Genomic DNA, 20,439 nt, shown 5'->3' with positions numbered 1-20,439 from the left:
CTATGTAGAGAAAGATAACATTGAAAAAAATAAAATAAAACCCACCACCTGCCTCCCATCTCTGAGCCACAGATACAATACCAGAAAGAAGGGACCCCAGTAGCATGATCAGGGGACATGCTTTACTGAAGACCTGGGCAAGTTGTCTTTTACATGGAAAATGCTATTTGTATAATGCAGCTTCCGTGAGGACATAGCGCCGTGCAGCATTGCAAGGCATTGAGCTGCTGCTGTTTCCCATGAGATAGATCCTTAGCCAACTGACGTTAATGGGAATCTTTCCAATGACTGCAGTGGGCTTTGGATAAGGCCCCATGTAGACGGAGAACTGGTCTGTGTTTACAGTAGGCTGATGGCAGTAGAGGACAAGTCTGTCATCATTTGCTATTTTTATCCCTCAGGAAAGTGTTGTCAGGAGCAGGTGTTATCATAGTTAAAGTGTAAAAAAAAAAAAGTCACATGTCAAGTGGTAACCAAATGATTTGTTACTGTCTTTCTCCATAGTATCTCCAGCCTTCCTTTATACATATTTCCTGATAACGTGATTACTACGCCAAATTCTGCTTGTGGGGACACCCTTAAAACTCCACTGAGATCACGCATCTTTGGGCTGAGGGGGCCTACCTATGTAAAAGGTGCTCAAAATCAGAAGGGTTACCCGGTGTAAGGAAAGTGGGAATTTGACCCAGAGTGTCAATTGTTATTGTGTTATCTCCAAAGAATCATTATGTGCCAGGTTATATTTATAGATTATGGAGGAAGAAAAGAAAATTGTCAGCCAAGATGCTCTTGGAGTATTTCATATCAACAACTGAAAACTTAGTATCCTCCATGCATGGAGGCTTTGTGTTTTCAGTATGTGATTGAATGGGGACTCAGGGTCCTGGTTCCCGTCTAAGATCATCACGTTTGGTTGCCCTTGGCTGTTAACTGAGTGCTTGACCCAAGCACTCTTTCTGTCCTGGCGTGAGGATTGGCTGTTGGGAAGGGTAAACAGATTAGGCCAGTCAATTGTCTCTGGACTGCACTTGTTTCTGAAATGCCAGCCTGGCCTCTCTCAGGCTGGATTAAGGGATTTGTCATTGCAGCTTGTTAAAATAAAGATGCATGAGTTCTAGATGGCACACTAATAAATTGTTTAAAGCTGATTTTTGTGGAGAGGAATGAGATGGGAAATTGTAAACCAAGATTTGGGGTCATGGCTTTTTGCTTTTTTTAAGGGACTTTTTGGGGGTCCCATCTAAGAACAGGTGAATGGAGATTTTGATACACTGGGCCCAACTCACCCTTGCCCTGCACTTGATATAGTCACTTACACCAGTGCAAAGTGAATGTCATGGGGATATAAAATGCAACCAAAGCAAAATGGGAAGTGTTTTCCTCTTGCTTTGCACTATTGTGTTACAAGGTGCAGAACAGCAGTTCTGTACAGCAGGCCTAGTGTGCTGACTGATGGCGGACGGCAGTTGCAGTGTTTAAAATATTTGCCTCTTCTGTTTCCAACCATTGGAATTTGGGAGAAAATATTTCATAAGGGGTACATGAAAAGTTCAATCCAGCCTAAGGACAGAATTCTCCTCTCAGCGTAAATCTCAGGACTGATACGCTATTCTGCTCCCAGTTGGTGTGCAATGGGGAATCCACCCTTGGAAGGGAGGCAGAGCATGGGAGCCGAGATGGGCTGTGTGGATCTGAGAGGAGAATTTTCACCTAAATTGTTCTTGCCAGGCGGTATTCTGCATGCGGCTTAATTAGCGTACAGGCCTTGTGCTGCAGATGGATGACGTTCATTTTTTGGACCCTGTTAGCATGTGGCCAGTCACCCAGAGGTGTGCTTCCAATTTGGGAAGAGCAAAGTAACACTGAAACTACCAAATGCTTATTTCATTGAAGTCTGTTTCACGCTAAGTGAGGGGCAAAATCCGGTACAATTAATTGGTCATTTGTCTCCTTTGATGCCCAACAAGGCTGAATTCCTGAAGGCAACATGAGTTTTATGAATAATACTTGTAGTACATGTTAACCTAGGAAACATACTGAGGCACTTTGGGACAAACGCTGGCAGGCAGTCCGCATAGGCACGTGACTGAAAGCGTATGTGCGGCTGTGAGGCAAAAGCAGTCCACCCCCATTCCCCCTCGTCTCAAACCCAGCACGGTGGCCTCTCCAAGGACATCTGTTCCAGGGGCCTATTATTATTACTTGTATTTTGGTAGTGCCTTAGAGGCCAGTGACTGATAATTGGGCTTCATTGTGCTAGGCATTGTATATACAGAGTAGAAGATAGTCATTGCCCTGTAGTTTCCAATCTGATTAGACAAGACAGACAAATGGTAGGGGAAGGAGATGCACCATACGAGCAGAGCGAACAGTGTGATGGCAAACCACATGAGAGTGCCAGGGTTCCATGACTACTAATTTTTGTTTTTTAAAGGAGGGGGGTAATAAGCTAAACAAAAAGCAAAGGAAGGGAGAAGCGGCAAGTTGGATGGGGTGGGGAGGGAAGGGAAGGGTGGAGAGCAAGTGAAGTGAGGCTGAGGAGAAGAGACTGTGGCTCAGACAGCCAATTGGCACAGTGGAGAGCACGCCCAGCCAGGGTGGGGCATTCCAGGCCAGGGCACGTGCTTCACAAATTTATATGCTCTAAGACCTGATCTTCCTCCATTGAAGACAATGGAGATTTGGTCTTTGCTTTCATTGGATCAGGTTTTGTCCCTTAGCTCCCGTGAAATCCCCAGTTACTTCAATGGAAGTGGGTTGGGGTCCTTAATCCCTTGACTTGGCAATGACTCCTATACACAGTCCCCATTTCAGACTGATTGTGCTCCTCACTGGGGTAATCAGGGTGAGTGGTATCCTGCTGCCAGTGAGGCTCCAGGTGCTTATTAATTATTCTTTGGAGATCTTCAGAACCAAGATACCATGATGGTGAGCTTAGTGCAGACATTTAGCTAAATAGGCAGGCCTACATGTATGCCCATTTGAGAGACTATTGCACATAGATTTAGTATTTGCCCCAGGAATTACTGATATTGTCACTGCTCAGTGGGATGTGCAAATGAAAGCAGCGAAGGCCAGTGAAATATCAAAGTTAAAGTCGCTTCGGAGCTGAGAGACTGCAGCATGGTTAACAGTGAAACCTTGTGCCTTAAGGAGTTCTTAGTTTACTGAAATCTAATATCTTGTCTCTTTCTTTATGTACTTAATGAGCAGGATGACAAATACTGGGCAAGACGTAGAAAGAACAATATGGCTGCCAAGCGATCGAGAGACGCCCGGAGGCTGAAGGAAAACCAGATTGCCATCCGCGCCTCTTTCCTGGAGAAAGAGAACTCAGCCCTCCGCCAAGAAGTGGCTGACTTACGGAAAGAGCTGGGCAAATGCAAGAACGTGCTGGCGAAGTATGAAGCTCGGCACGGGCCCATGTAAATGGCGATTTTTATTCCTTTTTTGTTGTGGGTTGGCATTTTAATAGATGGACAATGTGTTTCCTGTTTGATAGCACCACACCCAAACCAACCTGTCTGTCATCAGCACTTTACCAGAAGCAGAAACAAAACTGACTTACTATTATTATTTTTCATTTGTGTATGCGTGTGTGTGCACATCTCAGCACTTCCCGTTTTTATGAAACCCTCTTCAAAGGGTGACACATTTTTACCTGGACTATTAAGAACTGCCATAGTATGCTTTTCATTTTTTTTTTTGTCAGTGCTGCTTCTGATTAGGATTTTTATGTTGTTCTAAACAGTTTCATCCTCACCATTTACTTGCAAAGGTCCCAGTAAAAACAAACCATAACAATTAAAAAAAGGTAGATCTCAGTTTTCAAGAGTAACAAGCTATTGTTTAATTATGTCTAATCAGAAAAGTTAACATGCTAATGAAGTGCACAAACAATAATTCAGTACAACACTACAGAAATATTAATTTATAGATTGCTTTTGTTGTATTTTAAGATTTGGTGATCGCTGTCTTCAGATTTAAAGTGCTGTTCGACTGAGTTAGCTCTGCTCCTTATAGATCCCATTATGACTTATCTATATCTACTAAGTTTCCTTTTATTTCCACAAACGCCAGATAGATAGGAGTACTATTAATAGAATACAGAGTGTGTATTTTGCACTGTCTGTACCTAAAGCAATAATCCTATTGTACACTAGCGCATGCTGCCTGGGTGTTCCTAGTGGACGTAGGATGACTTCCCTACCTAATAAGAGTTTTAATGTCTTATAAATAAGACCCATTGATATGAGCATGGTGAAAGCATCCCTGGAACAGAATGTGTGTATGAAAGAGAGAGGACAATTAGTCGATACAAGAACAAAATTAAAAAGTATCAAATCAGATTTGATGTTGAAATTAGAGGAGTTTTTCTTTTAGTTTTCATTTAATTTTGCATTGCTCGGAGTCCCATTTTGTGATTAATTAACTATTCATTTTTCCACTTTTTGTAATATATTTTCTGAGGATTATATCTTGCTGTTTTAAAATCATTTTTATTCAGTTAGAAGAGTCACTGTTTTGCAAACCCCACTTTTTCTAGTGATTGTTATTTTGAGCATGTCTTGAACTGATTGTTCTGAACTTTATTCTGTTTTCTCTCTACCTGCTTTTGAACATATGTTCTGTTACAAAGTGGACTTCTGAAAACGAATGTAAGAAACACTGGTGAATTTCAGAAGGCAATGGTGTTGTCATATACTGTGGTTAATCTAATCAATTTATATGTTTACTATCTATTCTTTTGGTCTATATTATAAAATGTATAAAGTTTATACAGAATAATTATAGTATGGGGTGTTTTGTACAGTATTTTTCAAATACAAATACTGACAGTGTATTTTGAAAGACATATTATATATAGCAAAGAAAAAGAAAAGGCTATTCCATGTTTAAAATATATAGTAAAGATCTATATTCACCAATATTGTACAGAGAGGAAGTGCTTTAGGGTTTTTGAGCTCTTTAATATTTTAAACCTACCACTGACACATCAGCATATGTTGTGCTTTAAATTGAAAACTTCTGAAGGTAATACGGCTTGACAGGGTGATTCATATAACTAAAATATTAAAAGGCTTTATAATTTTCCATCAGAAACACATAAAGAATGTGTTTGACACAGACAAAGCACAACATGGAGTTTAGTCAAATATATAGTGGACAATGCAATATTTTGTAGAGGCAGAAAAATAATGTAGACTACAAAAATATCTCATGCTCATTTCAAATCTGCTGCTGCTAGAATTTGTTTCCATCTGAAATTCTTAATAAATAGCCTTGGTCATTTATACACTTTTGTGTATTGCATACATTTATTTACCTCTGAGGAAAATGCGGTGCTACATATCTGGCTCACATAGTTTTCTATCCGAAGAAGTGGGATGTAGCCTACGAAAGCTTATGCTCTAATAAATTTGTTAGTCTCTAAGGTGCCACAAGTACTCCTGTTCTTTTTGCGGATACAGACTAACACGGCTGCTACTCTGAAACCTGTCATAGTTTTCTGGGGTGTGTTTTTTTTTTTTTCTCAAAATAAAAATGGTTGTTCATTCCAGTAAATCATATTATTGCTTAAGGAAGTCATTACAAAGAACTAAACATTTTGTTCTACATTAAACATATCCTTTCATCAATGGGATTTTTTCCATTTTTTTTCCCCTTCAAAATCCACAGGGTCCCTTAATACTCAGTAGTTTCTTGTGGACCATTAATTCTGTGGATTGCATGTCCATGAGCTTCAGGAAGGGTCAGAGCATAGAAAGTCAATTATTGTCCAGTATAAACCAGATGGGCTGTGTGGAATATGTATTTGTTGGATACAAGTTAATATAGCCACTGACCAGAAAACAAACTGATTTTTTTTTTTTAAGTTCTTTGGTAGTGGCAGGGTTCTAGAAGATGCCAGTAACGTGGACACACAGTGGCAAATTGCAACAATGTTGGAATGCCATCTTTTGTGACATCCTGCAGCTGAAGTTTGAAATAGCAGAAATTGTGGTTGTGAAATCAGCTGGGAATTATTGGTAGTTTGCATTGTTGTCACAATCATTAATCCAAACATACACAGGCAGCTGAGAAAATTTATAAATGAGCACTTTTGTCTTTTTTTTTTAAGTGGGGTAAAGGGGTGAGTAGAGACACTTGTTTTTGTAGGGTGGCTATCTCAGACTTATTTATTGGGGGGTGGGAGAGGAGGAACAAGGTAGGCTTTCCACCATGTGCCAGCAGAGGTTTCTAGCAGCTACCTCATCCACCATCACAAACACTTCTGAGTCTGTTCAGGTGCCTTATATCTATAGGTCATGCATACTGTTGTCATGGTATGAAGGTTTGACAAATGCATCCTGCACAACAAAACAAAACTATGTTGTTTGACTTGGAGAGACTCAGAATAATCAGGAAGTCCAGTAGCTAATAATATTAAAGTAATGCCCAGGAGCGCTGCTATCTAGAGTTGTGTCAACTTTTCCGTAAAAGCCACCATTGGCGCCATCATTTTTAGGGGTTTATAACTAGGGCATTTAGGCTAGGATTGTCTGAGGTACCTGAAGGAGTCAGGGACTCCTCTCTTACAGTGGGATTTGGGTACCTAACTCATTTAAAATAACCATCTGGGATAAACCCTTGAAATATAAATTCTCAGCCTAAGACACTTTCCCAAAAGAATAACAATTTTTAAAACATTCTTTTACCTTGTATTCAACTTATAAGGACACTTTATCAGGGATACTCAAGATTCTGATGGGCCTTATTGACTCTAAAGGAGTTCTTAGGTCTGTCAAATTATATGGCCTTTAAAAAGGATCTAAGGATGTATTTACACGATAATCCACTGAAATCTAATAAGTAAACAATAAGCATTTGCTAAATGTTTGCTTTATGGTAGCCCTGAAGTCAATTATTTCAACTTTAAAAAAAAATACCACTGTTTAAAAAATAAATCATTTTCAATTTCAATTCTAGTCATACAGGTTTTATTGCCTTAGGAATTAGGGGGTCTTCTGATGCTGTTGGCACTTAAATAACCAGCATCATGGAATGAAAGTGCTGACTTAAATCCACAAAATCAAGGAACTCAGAGCTAAAGGAAAACATTCTGGGCTGACATTTCACACTTAATTCATTCTGCTGTGCCTGTCTATTGCAGCGTCAATATGCTACATAACATCACAGACACTGAATCGAGGCCTCTGCAACATGGGATGAATTAAGGATTGAATGATCTTGCCTTTGTGGGTTTGTCAGCCATTAATGTCACTTTAAAAATGATTTTTGTGTGTGGTTTATTGGAGAGAGAAGTGTGGTTTAATTTTTGTTTTTTAAAACTTGGAAAAAAAATATTTAAAAATTACAAGTGATCAACCATTGTATTTTGGGCAACACCACAAGACAGCATCTGTTTAAATACAAGTTTAACATATAAGATCAAATTAAATGTATGTCATGAAGTGGATTGCATCCTGTATGCTGTTCAGCCCAGATCTTTTTGTCTGTTCTTCTTAATGTTTAATAAACTTTTAAATTTTTCTGCTCTCAGCTGTATATTTGCTTTAGTGTGTCAGAGAGTAGGATGGTCTTTTTTCAGCCCATACACTTGAAGGTCTATTAGTAGTTATCGTTGGTCCTGAAGAAACAACCTATCATATGGCACATCTCTGAGGGGCCCCTCTTCAGTTAGTCTCAGGTCTGTACCCCAAGTAAATCACGTGAAAATACCCCCTGTCCGTAAAACACTTGCCACTGCAATTACGTAATACCAGACTACCTTTGCTCATGAAGCTACTTTCCAAAACACCCAATTTTTACAGGGGTCTGAAAGTTACTTAAATAAAGCCATCAGTTCCTGGGCGCTCTAATGAAGCAGATACACATCCTAAGCTCTTTGTGTTCCTCAGTAGGGCTCCTAACACTCGCTCCCTGCTGCCCCCGGGAAAAACAAACAGGCCTGGTAGACTGCAAACTGTTTATAACCCCTATACTTTCCACTGTCCCAGTAGTAGTACAACCAACAAATAAAAAAATGTCCCTCTTGCCATGACAGACTGAGGAAAAAACTAAGGGAGCCTTACTATATCTCCTTACTATATGTTCCATTCTATGCATCTGAAGAAGTGGGCTGTAGCCCATGAAAGCTTATGCTCAAATAAATTTTAGTCTCTAAGGTGTCACAAGTACTCTTGTTCTTTTTAAGGGAGCCTAGTTTTCTTCCTTAACTTAGGTCACGTCTACACTACCCGCCGGATCAGCGGGTAGTAATCGATCTATCAGGGATCGATTTATCGCGTCTCATCTAGACGCAATAAATCAATCCCCGAATCGACGCCCGTACTCCACCTTGGCAGGAGGAGTAAGCAGAGTCAACGGGGGAGCCGCGGCGGTCGACGGCCAGGTAAGTCGAACTAAGATACTTCGTTCTAAGATAAGTTGCGTATCTTAGATCAATCCCCCCCCCCCCCCAGTGTAGACCAGCCCTTAGTATTTCTGTTCTTTCTTGTCTACAATAGTGATCAAATTACCATGACTTGCAGGCCTAGGGGCCTAAGGTTTAGGGACAGGACTTAACACACCCATGTGCTACTCCTTTACAATAGAGGGCCTGATATGCAAGCTACTGTCTATTGGCAACATGGCATGGTTACATCAGCACTGGTTCGCTTTAGATGGCAGTAGATACATGGGACCCGCTTCTGATCTCACACTGGTTGTCAGACTAGTTTAAATGCATTGCTTTCACCCTGCTCTACGTTCTGCTCTCACGCTGGGGTAAATGCTGAGTACCTCCACTGACGCCATCAGCATCACACTGGGGTAAAATTATGGGTGAAGAGACCACAAATCCCTTCAAGTCTGTGCAAATGCACAGGAAGAAAAGATTATCATCCAATATTTTGAAAAGATATTAGGGATTTGGGGTTCCAAATTGACCACTGTAAAAGGGCTTGATTTTCGGTGGGCAGATGGTCTGAAAATTATGCTCCTAAATATTAAGGCATTGGTCACTTTTTTTGGGGGGGGGGGGAGGGGAACCTTACCTCATAACCTTTGAGTCCACAGTTGCGTGGTGGTGACGTGAGAACATTAGCGCGTGACAAGCTATAGCTACGTTTCCTGAGCAAGACCAGCACTAGAGTGGGTGGGTAATTGTTTGACCAACCTTGCCAATTTGTTGCAACCAAAAATGTTTATGGAAACACGTCATGTGCAACAAACCTTTTCTCTGGGAAGGTTTCTGAGGTCTAGGATGGAATCGGGGAAGGAGCGGGAGGAAAAGAGAGCAAGTGGAATAGCTAATAGCCTGGTGATTAGAGCACTCACCTGGGACCTGCTTGACTCAGAGCAGCAAATTGACCCTGGTCACCTGCATTCCAAGTGAGTGGCCTAACCAGGAAGCTATTGGCTATAATGTTTCTCTCTCTTGCTTCTCCATGGCAAATTTCAAAAGGTCTCCGTTTCAGCCCCATGCAGACCAAGATCAATTTGTGAGAGCTTGAAAATTTCCAGCAAATCTGTTTCCAGCCAGCCGTACCTAGGGCATACATTGTACTGACGGCTCTCATGTCTTTTGAAATTCACTCTTAGGTCAATGAGAGAGAATTTGGTTTTGCCCCTCCCCCGGCAATTTATAGCTAGGCTAGATTTGGAGAGGACAGACTAGGCCATGGAATTTTATTGAGACTGGCAATAATATTACTAAATAATTTTAAAAAGTGTGCTCATTGGGGCAGGGACTGTCAGCTACTATATGTTTGTACAGTGCCTAGCACTGTGCAGTCTAGACCTGTATGAGACCTCTGGGTCCTACCACACTATAAGTAATAGGGAGAAATAAATCACTATTGAGTCGTGCTGAGATATAAAGTGAGAAGCTTCTTCTAGACAGCTAAAAAGATTATTTTTAATCAGGAATTTGGAGTTACATAATGGGAAAGCAGAGCCACTCATTTAGGGTGTGGAAACACTTGCATTCTTATGACTCAGAAGTGGTGTATGACGTAACCCTAAATTCCAGGTTGTCTGTTTTCGTTTACATCACCTACTGCTCACTGCTAGACATACCATGGATGACAGCGCCACAAATAGAAACTGCTTCTGTTTTGCTGAGTCATCACTAAAACATACAAAACCCCAACTTCATCCCTACCTTTAGACCCATGGTACTGTTCCGATTTCGCCGTCCTACCACAGGGGGCGAGCCAGGCGGCTCACGTGAACAGGATGGGGGAGCCATTCTGTTGGGGTCATACGAAGATTAGGTCACCCTGCCCTACAACAGTGATCCCCCAACTTTTCCTCTCAAACCCTGCCCTTACCAGTAATAGAATGCGTCCCTGCCCCCACACCACAGGCCAGGAGTGGAGCCGCGACCGGGGCCAAGAGCAGAACCATGGCTGAGAGCGGGGCCTGGGCCACAACCGGGAGCAGGGATGTGACGGAAGCGAGGGGGGAGCCCAAGCCCGGCTGAAGCTAGGCTGGGAGGTGAACTGGCCCTTTCCCCTCCTGGGGGCGGTTCCCCCCCACCCAATTTGGGGTGGGGGGTAATGCCCCCCTACCGTTTGGGACCCACTCTCCTAGAACTGTGGTTTCAACATTTTTTTTATTTGTGGAACCCCCCCCCAAAAAATTTCAAATGGCAGCATGGACCCCCTTTGGAAATCTTAGACATGGTCTGCAGCCCCCCCCTCCCCCCAGGGATCTGCAAACCACAGGCTGTAAACTACTGCCCTAGAAGACCTGCTAGGGAAATGCAGGGGTGTGCTATACCTCGGTCAGAGTCAGCATCCTAAAGTCCCATTGAGCAGTACCTTATTCTCAGAGCCCAACCGCCTAGTCGCGATGAGGCTGGGTGTCAGAACCTGCTCCATGGTGTGGCAGGGGATTTGAGAATTCTAATGAGCATGTTTTCCCAGGGGTTACGCATGAATGGAAGCTGTATAATCTTTGTTAAAGGTTGGACCAGCCGTTGCCTTTCTAACAGTCATTCAGCACCTAGTATCATAGCAGCTCAAAGTGCTTCATAAAAACTGCATCCAGCAATTCCAACTCATGCACCTAGAGGGTGTCCCAATGAAGTCACTGGGACTCCTCATATGTGCACTATGCTTATGACTAACAGTTGGGCCTTCTCATTTATTAAATTGCAGCACACCAATGAGACAGGTATTATGCCCATTTTACAGATGGAAAAACTGAGGCACAGAGTGGTTAAATGACACATCCAAGGTTTCAGCCAACACTTATTAAAGTCAATGGGAGCTTGTCCATTGACGTCAATTGGACATGGGATCAGGGCACTACTGAGTTAGTGGCAGGGCTGGATTTGGACTCAGGTGTCCTGGCCTCCAGCTGGGAACCTTGGGGAAGAAATGGATTGGCAATGGGTGAAAGAGCCAGCATTGGATGCCTGGCTCTCTCATTCAATTTCATCACATACTAGAAAATAGCCTTTTCTGTCAATAACTGTTTTACCTGCAACGAACATTGAAAGACACTTAGTGAGACAAGGTGGGCGAGGGAATATCTTTTATTGAACCAACTTATGTTGGTGAGAGAAACATAGTTGGCATTCAGTGATTTCATTCCCCCCACCCCCAATCAAAAGTCTTTGCCTTTCAAAGACACGCTTGCTGTCTAAAAAACCAGCATGTCCTTGACATTGATTTAGCTGGTCACACTCTTGCCTTCTCAAATAATGTCCTTGATCAGATACACTAGCTTAACAATTTACCGTGCCGCCAATATACCACTGTAGCTGTTGCTTTAGCAAGCATATGGCAATTTAAGTCAACATGTATCTGAGCTTTGCCATTTAAGAGGGAACGTTGCATCTAGTGTGCGCTGGATGAGGTTAATTGTTACAGCATGGGCCATTTGATTTGCAGAAGGGGCCTCCCTTTCAGGTTGCAAACTGAAATCCTGTTGAGACTATGGAGATTACTGATTCTTTGGGAAATTAGCATTGGGTTCCCTGGGTATCGTCTGTCTGTGGGTGACAGGAAATCAATTGGCAGTCAAAATACTGTCTTCACAGAAGCACTACGGCAAAGGTAAATGCTTCTTACTGGATTAAGTCCAAGCGAGGTTTCCACCACGCCTAAAACAGTTAGCCCTTCGCTTTTGATGTGCAACTAATTCTGAACATACAGCACATAGCTACATGTCTGCAACTGGGGTGTTCTTTTCTCGCCCATAACTGTTACCGGTTCTCTTCTGCCTGCAAGCTAGCGAAAGTCATCCGATTGCAGCCTGCCTCCCTGCTGATTAACCGAGCTATGCAGTGTGGTTGGTGCCTTACAGCATCACATGTTTTGGCAGGTTTCTTCTAATGAGCATGAAGCTGTCTCTTTCCTGCATGCAAAAAAATAAATCCCAACAACATCATATTAACAACAAAAGCTGCTACTTCATTTCCAGCTAAATGGAGGGGCGAGCAAGGATGAGAAAAGCTATAATTCTTGAGCCACTGCAGCTGCAAATAAAATCAAAAAGGGGTTGATTTAAAATGAAAGGGATTAAAAAGTCCTTTGGCAGCACAGACTTTTAAAGTGGTGACATAGGGCTCGATCGTGACTTGGACAGTGGACTACATGCCAGCACTGGGAAGTAAGAAATATGGGCTTATGGGCTACTTAGACCGTAGCTTTAGATGTGCATGTGTAAATGGGTGCTATCAGCAGAGGAGGTGGGCAGAGCGTAGAGCAGGATGGGCTGAACCTGAACTTCACCGTTAGCACCAGTAATATGCCTGTCTGTTAGACATCCACAGACTGGTGAATGGTCTGATATTGTTTTCCCATGAGGTTGTAATAAAGGTTTAGCATTAGAAAGAGAGAGAGAGTGTGTGTTGTGTTGTGTTACTGTACGTGCGGGACACGGATGGGACTTGTTGACAGAGGGCAGTGTCTGTGAGTGCACATTGTAAAAGTGCTGTAGTGGGCAGGGCATAGTGCAGGTGCCTACTTACTGTACCTGCTCATTTTTCTGCTCGTGTGGATTTCTGTGGATGGATGGTCCCCTTAAGCACGTGGGCATATACATACACATGTCTGTATGTTGTATGTCGTTCCCTTACCCTCTGTCTGTCTTTAGACTGTGATCCCTTTGGGCCGGGATTGTGAGTTTGGGCTCTATCAGACACAGATATATTCTAACAATTTGTGCTGCTCTGTGCCGTAGTTACTCGGCCTTTGCAGCACGTCCTGTGCAGGGTCCGTGTTGGAGAGACTCAGCTGTGCAATGAGGTGCCCCATCCGGGGGGGGAACTCAGCCAAAGTGGAAGGAAGAGGAGGGGGAATCCATCAGCGTTTCACCTTCACCTCCCAGGCTCTCCTGGCCCAGAAGTCTCTCCCCAAAGTGCATTGGCTATTTTCACTGCCACATCTGATTGCAGACTTATGTATACTTTCCTATCAACCCCTCTTGTACTGGTAAAATATTACATTGCAATGTATAATCGGATTTGCAAACTCCTGAGGTGTTAGTAGCTTTGCCATTAGTTCAGTATCCTGTATGTAACCTACATTAATTCTGTATAGCTCTTTGTCCCCCTCTAGTGGCTACACCATGACTAAAGTTTTATTTATGCTTCAGATCAAGAGGTTCTGGACTCTCTTCTGGTTCCTGCAGACCAGTCAGCCCCCAGGGCATCTTTAGAAGTATCAGCCACCAACCTTCCTTCCCTGCCCCAAACTAAATAGGGTAGTGTTACATGCACATGGAGTACAATAAAACATTTTGTAGCACTATCTTCTAAGAAGACTAATCTGCGCTGAGATTTGCCTGCAAGCAATACTTGTCTTGGGTACGTAGCAGTCACAAGTTTGCTCAGCAGCCACTGATCCCTCGAAAGCTGTTCAATGGGTAATTGTAAGTCTTAGATACTGGACTATCCCATGACATGCCACCGTTTCCTCTTAGTTATTCTCTCCCATTACTGGAAGGCAAAGGAGCTACTGAAAGGGCCGATAGCAGCACTGAGCTGTGCTGTCTGAGTAGCTCACAAGCGACACTGAATCCCAGCAGGAACGCATGTGAAATTCATGCGAACTGGCCGTCACATGATTTTGTGATCATACCATTATCCCAGTGGTCGCTTGCTGGCTAGATGTGGTGGCAGTCCCAGTCCAGGCTAAACTTCAGGTAAGTTATGTTGTAAGTACAGCAGCTTCTTGCACAAAGAGAAACAGCAAAAAGTGCATGTTAGCCCGTAAGTGAAGTCAAAGTGACAGGCCTACAACATGATCAGCTGCTGTGTGGATCTGCTCTTACCACCAAACAGGCCGAGCGACTGTCCTGGGCTGGAAAACGCCCCACTTAGCGATGCAGTGACTGGCTGTAGTTGCAACTTCAGGCCAGTATCTAGGGTATCCTCCAAAGGCTCCTACATTCACCTTGCCCTACAAAAGGGGGAGGGAAGAACAGGAAGATCCCTGGCAAAACAGACTCCTCAACTCACTTCCTGTCATGCCCTGCATCCCATCCTCAAGGCGCCAACACCAACCTCCTAAGAAGAGATCGGATTTATTCCTCAGCCCCAAGGTTCAGTCATGACTAGGGTGGTAAAAGTGTCTTCTTGACTTAGAACTTACAGATGGAGTCACTTGTTGGCTGCCTCTAGGGCACTTTCAGAACACCATCCCTTTCAGCTGGCCCACCCTGGACAGTTTTATGGGTCCCAGCTTACCCTATTGTGGGACTCTCTCTAGTTCTTATGGCTCAGTGATCAGATGTTGTGAGATAACCAGACTATTGCTAATCAGTTATTGAGATCTGGGTCCCAAGACTAAAAGTCTAAAATGGGTGGCTGAATGCCTGAGTCTCTAAATGAGGTGCTGAGCACTCTGATTTACCTGCCCACGTATAAAAAAATTGGGCCCAGGGGCTTCATAAATGGAACTAAGAAACAAATTGTCTTGTAAATTATACTGTTGTTTGTATGACAGGCGCACCTGAAATATCGATGCCAACCAAGATCAGGAAGACCATGGTGCTAGATACCATACAGAGTAAGATCATGTTTATATGGGAACGTTATTTCAGAATAAGGTAGGTAGTGAATTTAAAGGTCAATAGGAGTAGCAATAGGTTACTCCAGCATAAGAGTGTCCACATGGGGCGCTATTCCAGAATATTCTGCAATAGCTATTCCAATTAGTTTCCTCATGTAGACAAGCCCTAAGAGGCAGTTCCTGTCCCAAAGAGCTTGTAGTCTGAACAGACAAGACAGACAAATGGTAGGAAGGGAATCAGCGGCCCAGAGAGGAGATGTGATATCACTGAGAACCCAAAAATGACCAACGCCAAAGTAAGGAATCCAAGAGAAAAAAGAGCGAAGGAAGACAAAGAAATGAACGAAGAGACCTAAGATGCAGATGTCCTACACTCCTCCCTTTGGAAAAGATGATTATTTTTATCCAGGAATGTAGATTGGTCTGAGGGGTAAATTAAAGCCATTAGCTCAGTGCGTGGAAAGGATGGTGCATGCTTATGACTAAAAGGAGAAGAATGACATAATCCTTAATTCACGTTCATCCCTTTTGGCTTGCATCAAAGGCTGATTGCTCTTCTGTGACAGACTGTCCCCCTGTGTCCCCCACACCCTTCACACTGTTGTCATAATCTTTGTATACAGTATGTCTTGTAAGGTATCAACTGAAACCTCATAATTTGCTTGTCAATATTGCCCTGATAAAACACGTGTGGCAACATTGTATGTGAAATTATAAGATTCCACTGTAAGGTGTTATTAACTCATGTTCCAAACTGTGATTGGCAAACAGGTCTGTCGCCAACAAAGCAATGTGTGATCCGCTTAATTTGCATGTAAGCAGTAAACAGAGTCATCAAGCAGGAAGGGGAGACAAAGGAAGCTAAAATAGGTGAGAAAAAAGAAGCAGGGAACATCCTTCCCTATAGACCTTTTGTCTCCTGGTACCTAGCAGGAAATGTTTTTCAACAGGGGAACTGAAACTATAAAAAAGGAGGGGCAAAGACCAAGACACCCCCCCGCCCCCCCGTCCATTGCAAACACAGCACCAGAAGCGACAAAGGAAGCATTTGTTGAACTCTGGGAGAAGGAGTCCTGACTGCTGAAAGCACATGGTGAGAAACTTATTTGAATCTGAGTTTGTTAAATTAGGTCCCAGTAGCATTTTAACTTTATTTTCTACAAACCATTTCTGACTTTTATGCCTCATTACTTGCACTCACTTAAAAAGTCTATCTCTTTGTAGTTAATAAACTTGTTTTATCTAATCCAGCATGTTTAAGTTGAAGTGTTTCGGAAACTCCATTTGGGATGGCAAGTTGTGCGCATATTATTTCTATTAAAGAAAGAATGGACTTTATGTAAGCTTGTATTGTCCAGGAGCGGGCTGGGCAGTACAGGATATACATTTCTGGGGGGAAAATATAAGACTGGGAGTGTATTGGGGTCATCCTGAAGGATAACCAAGGCTGATAAGAGCCAAGGTGTTGCTGATTGGCTTCAGCACATACCCAGACATAGCTGAGAGTGACTTGCACGCTGGAGGATGTTTGTAACCCCCAGGTTAGATGGTAGAGGTGACACAGTTACTTATTAGTCTGAATTGTATCCTGGTATGTCACATCTTTATACCCGTGATGAAGATAATTTACATGCTCTGGGGGAAATTGGTCTACAGCAGATCTATGCACCACTCAAGTCCCATTTGCCTTTGATGGTGCAATAAGAGACACTATTAGAAATCTTTGTGACTTAATTGAATCTTCAATGAAATGTGCCAACGTAGCTGCTTTCAGTACCATTGTCTGATCGTATCTATGTTTCAGTCACTGTTGTCCTTGCACTAATGGAAACCCTAAGTTCAGGCACAATTTATACACGTGTACACTGGTCTTCACCAGTGTCGTTTACCTTCATTTCAAACCAGGGCAAGCTGCACTGGCTCCGATCACACTGCTGTAGTGTAAATCATGGCTACACCATTGCAGCTTAAGTCCTACATTTCGCCCTACTGCAGTGCCAGAGGGAATGGTCTGGAAAGCGGGTGAGCCAATGGGAAGTAGGCACCTAAATACCTTTCAGGATCTGGTCCGTAGTCTCTCTGTGACTCTGTCCTCCATCTGTAAAATGAGAATATTAGCACTGCCCTACCTCACAGGGGTGCTGGGAGGATGGCTACATTAAAGACTGTGAGATGCAGAGATATTACACGGAGGGTACCTACAGTAGATGCATCAGACCTGCTGGCTTTGGGAGAGGTGTAATTTGCACTCTTTGCACCAGCCTATAGTAGTAATTTGGAAAAGCCCTGTACACCCTGCCTACAGCTTTTCCCTTTGCTCTTGTATCTACTAGTCAAAAGGTGTTTCTGTATAAACACCGCCAATCCACCGTAGGCAGCAGCTCCAAGGTGAATTGGTTACCAATGCCAACCCGTAATGCAGCAAGCAGGAACGTAATTTTCAATTATGTTTGCCAGCTGCCTTCCTGGAAATCAGCAGCAGGATCCAGGCCTGTCAGCACACCCCAGGCTTCCTGTTGATGCTGGCTTCCAGCAAACCTTTTCTGGTTTATTTTTTAAGTTGGTCAATAGTTCTTTACACTCAGTTTCTTCTTCCGTAAACCTAGATCTTTCAAATCAGCACGTTACTTACTAAATATGCACAGCAGCGGCAGTCCCAAAATACTTGTGAGTTTTATTAACGTCTGCTGCTGCTTATTTTATTTATCTATTTCAGGGCAGGGAGGAGAGAAGGAAAGGGGGATTTTGTTTTAATGGATTCAGTTTTGCCACAGGTGTTTGAAACACCTCTGTGGCAAAGCCCTTTTGGGTTGAGTTTTAATTAGAAAAGCGGCAGCTCTTCAATTATATTTTATTGCTTTCACTTGCATGCCGAGGCTGCTGATTGAGTGAGAACTCATAGGAGATTTGAGTTTGTTTGTAATGGGTTTGGTTTGTAAAGGAAAATAGCCGCAAACTGGTTTATGATCCTCCAAGGCATTTAGACGGTGAACAATAAAAGTCCCCCAGGTTTTAAGCAGAAGGCCAAATTCTGTTTCAAATGTTGCTAGGGTAAGTCTGGACTAACTCCACTGGCATCGATGGAAAGATTCCAGATTTACATCAGTATAACTGAAAGCAGAATTTGGCCCAGCAGCGGAAGACAAACTTTTTACAATCTAGGGAACCAAAACTGTGATCTTGTAAGGAACAGCCGAGCCCCTTCAGAGCGTATTAAAGATGATGTGGGATTTCATGCATAAACCTCCCAATCATGCATAAACCTAGCTAGTGCTACAGGTTGCTGTTTGGAGTGCACAGCCATTAGCACAGCAAGCTGGACCCTTTTCAGCTTTTCGAAGCTACACAGGTCCTTGTCCAAGTCAGGAATTGTCTGGGGGCCTGCAGGGTAGTGGCACTGGTGGTTCAGTAGGGAGCAGTCTTTGCTCAGAGTCAGTATTGAACGGTGTCTGTGCTGTTCCCCGGTTTTCCCTCTGCTCTGGTACACCTGGGCTGAGTTATTCCACAGTAGGGTGACCAGATGTCCCGATTTTATAGGGACAGTCCCGATTTTTGGGTCTTTTTCTTATATAGGCTCCTATTACCCCCCACCCTCTGTCCCGATTTTTCACATTTGCTGTCTGGTCATCCTATTCCACAACTGTGGAGGGGACTGAAAGGGAGCTGAAATTGCTTCAAGCTGTTTTACCTACCTCCACACAGCCATCTGGGGACTGTGCCACTGAGAGTGGGTGGGTGCTTGCTCTCACACCCCAGCGAAGTCCCCTACATGCAGAGCTCCAGGGCAGCAGTGTGGTTTTGAATGGGGAGACCGAGTTTCACCACTTCCAACTGTGCTAGGCCCCCAGTATGTATGTCCACGGTGGCCCATACTCACGAATACTCTATGGGGCGCTGTATAATAGTGGCCTAAACATTACCACAATAAACCCAACAGCATCAGAACCACACCCCTAAAACTACAAATTAAAAAGATCTGATTGACCAGAATTGTACACAGGAAGAAAAGGGAATAAGGATGGGAGAGACACTGGCAGAGAGAAAGGCTGACCTTGTGGGTAAGGCATTGGACTCTCCGTATGAGAGTTTGGACCAGTCACTCATCTCTCTATTCTTCAGTTCCACATCAGTATAATAGGAAAATAACCCTTCCTTTCCCTGTCTTAACAGCTGTAAGCTCTTTGGGAAGGGTTTGCCTCTTACTATATGTATGTACAGAGCCTAGCACTCTGGGCCTTCTTGGCACTCCTGTAATTTAAACAATGATTTATAGAGAGTCCATTCTTACAAGCACTCTCTGTGTAGCCACGGCTAGCAATCCATCAGGCTTTTATTATGTGCAAAAAGACAGAGAAGAGACACCTATGTGTCTGAATAATATCTAAATCCATAATCCTCCCTAATCAGTCATGTTATTTACACAGTGACAACACAGATAACAGACAGGAAAGGATCCAAACACCTTCCCCTGGGGAAATATATGGAAAGCAGATTATGGATCAGACAATGAGATATTATTGTAGATCACAAAGGGGCTGAATGGAGAAGAAAGCACAACTCCTCCTACTCACAAGTTATGCCTAGTAATAGTGATATTTTGGACTCCACTAGTATCTTCGAACTCAAAGAGATTGCACCTCCCACCAAACCTTTTCAATTGCTCCTTTATGCTAGTCCTCTGAAGCCGATGCAAGTCAGTTACACAAGCAGGCCACAAAAGGGAGAGGAATAGCTCAGTGGTTTAAGCATTGGCCTGCTAAACCCAGCGTTGTGAGTTCAATCCTTGTGGGGGCCATTTAGAGAACTGGGGTAAAAATATGTCTGGGGATTGGTCCTGCTTTGAGCAGGGGGTTGGACTAGATGACCTCCTGAGGTCCCTGCCAATCCTGCTATTCTAATGGAGACACAGAGAAAGGCAGGGATCCCTATTGCTTAAAGCACAGTACTGCCCCTGTGGCTGATACATGAGCACTTTAACCAGATGGCTCTCAGTATGATCAATTTGCTTCATAGTGGAATGTGGGTGGAGCACTGCTAGCTCAGGCTCCCGTCTCCCCACTGTAACCCACTTGTGAGTGTGTGGTACAGTCCTGTCTGTGCCTGATCCACAGAGGATTTGAGTCTGTTAAAAGTCCAGCTAAGAAGCTGTAGCTCCAGCTTTTAGCTCTGCAAGGCCAAAGTTCAATTCCTGGGGTGTCCTCCAAGATGACAGCCATCACACCAAAATATAAGGGGATGTTGCAAACAGGGCCGGCTCCAGGCACCAGCCGACCAAGCACGTGCTTGGGGCAGCACCTTAGAAGGGACGGCCAATGTTGGGGTGGCGGGGGGCGCTCGCGGTGTTGTTGTTGTTGGTCGGCGGGGCGGCGCTCGAGGGTTTTTTTGTTTTTTTGGCGCGGGGGGGTGGTTCGGTGGCGCGGCGCTGGGG

At 43.5% G+C, this 20,439-nt stretch overlaps 1 protein-coding gene across 2 annotated transcripts in view; it reads left to right on the top strand.

The window, feature by feature from the left end:
• The window catches only part of HLF (HLF transcription factor, PAR bZIP family member), a 42,377-nt gene extending 37,644 nt beyond the window's left edge, over positions 1-4,733 (top strand). The window contains exon 4 of one of the 2 annotated variants that reach the window (XM_024193307.3): positions 3,214-4,733. In XM_024193307.3, coding sequence (XP_024049075.2) covers positions 3,214-3,429 — 216 coding nt within the window. In that variant the 3' untranslated portion in view covers positions 3,430-4,733. Of the gene's footprint in view, positions 1-3,210 lie in introns of both variants that reach the window. The other variant, XM_024193306.3, reaches the window with a different exon arrangement.
• Positions 4,734-20,439: the final 15,706 nt, after the last annotated feature.

This window comes from Terrapene carolina, unplaced genomic scaffold (assembly GCF_002925995.2).
Source record: "Terrapene carolina triunguis isolate 2854851 unplaced genomic scaffold, T_m_triunguis-2.0 Scaffold192, whole genome shotgun sequence".
Lineage (NCBI taxonomy): Eukaryota > Metazoa > Chordata > Testudines > Emydidae > Terrapene > Terrapene triunguis.
The sequence above is the reverse complement of the archived record's forward strand: the minus strand, read 5'-3'. Positions and strand labels throughout refer to the sequence as shown.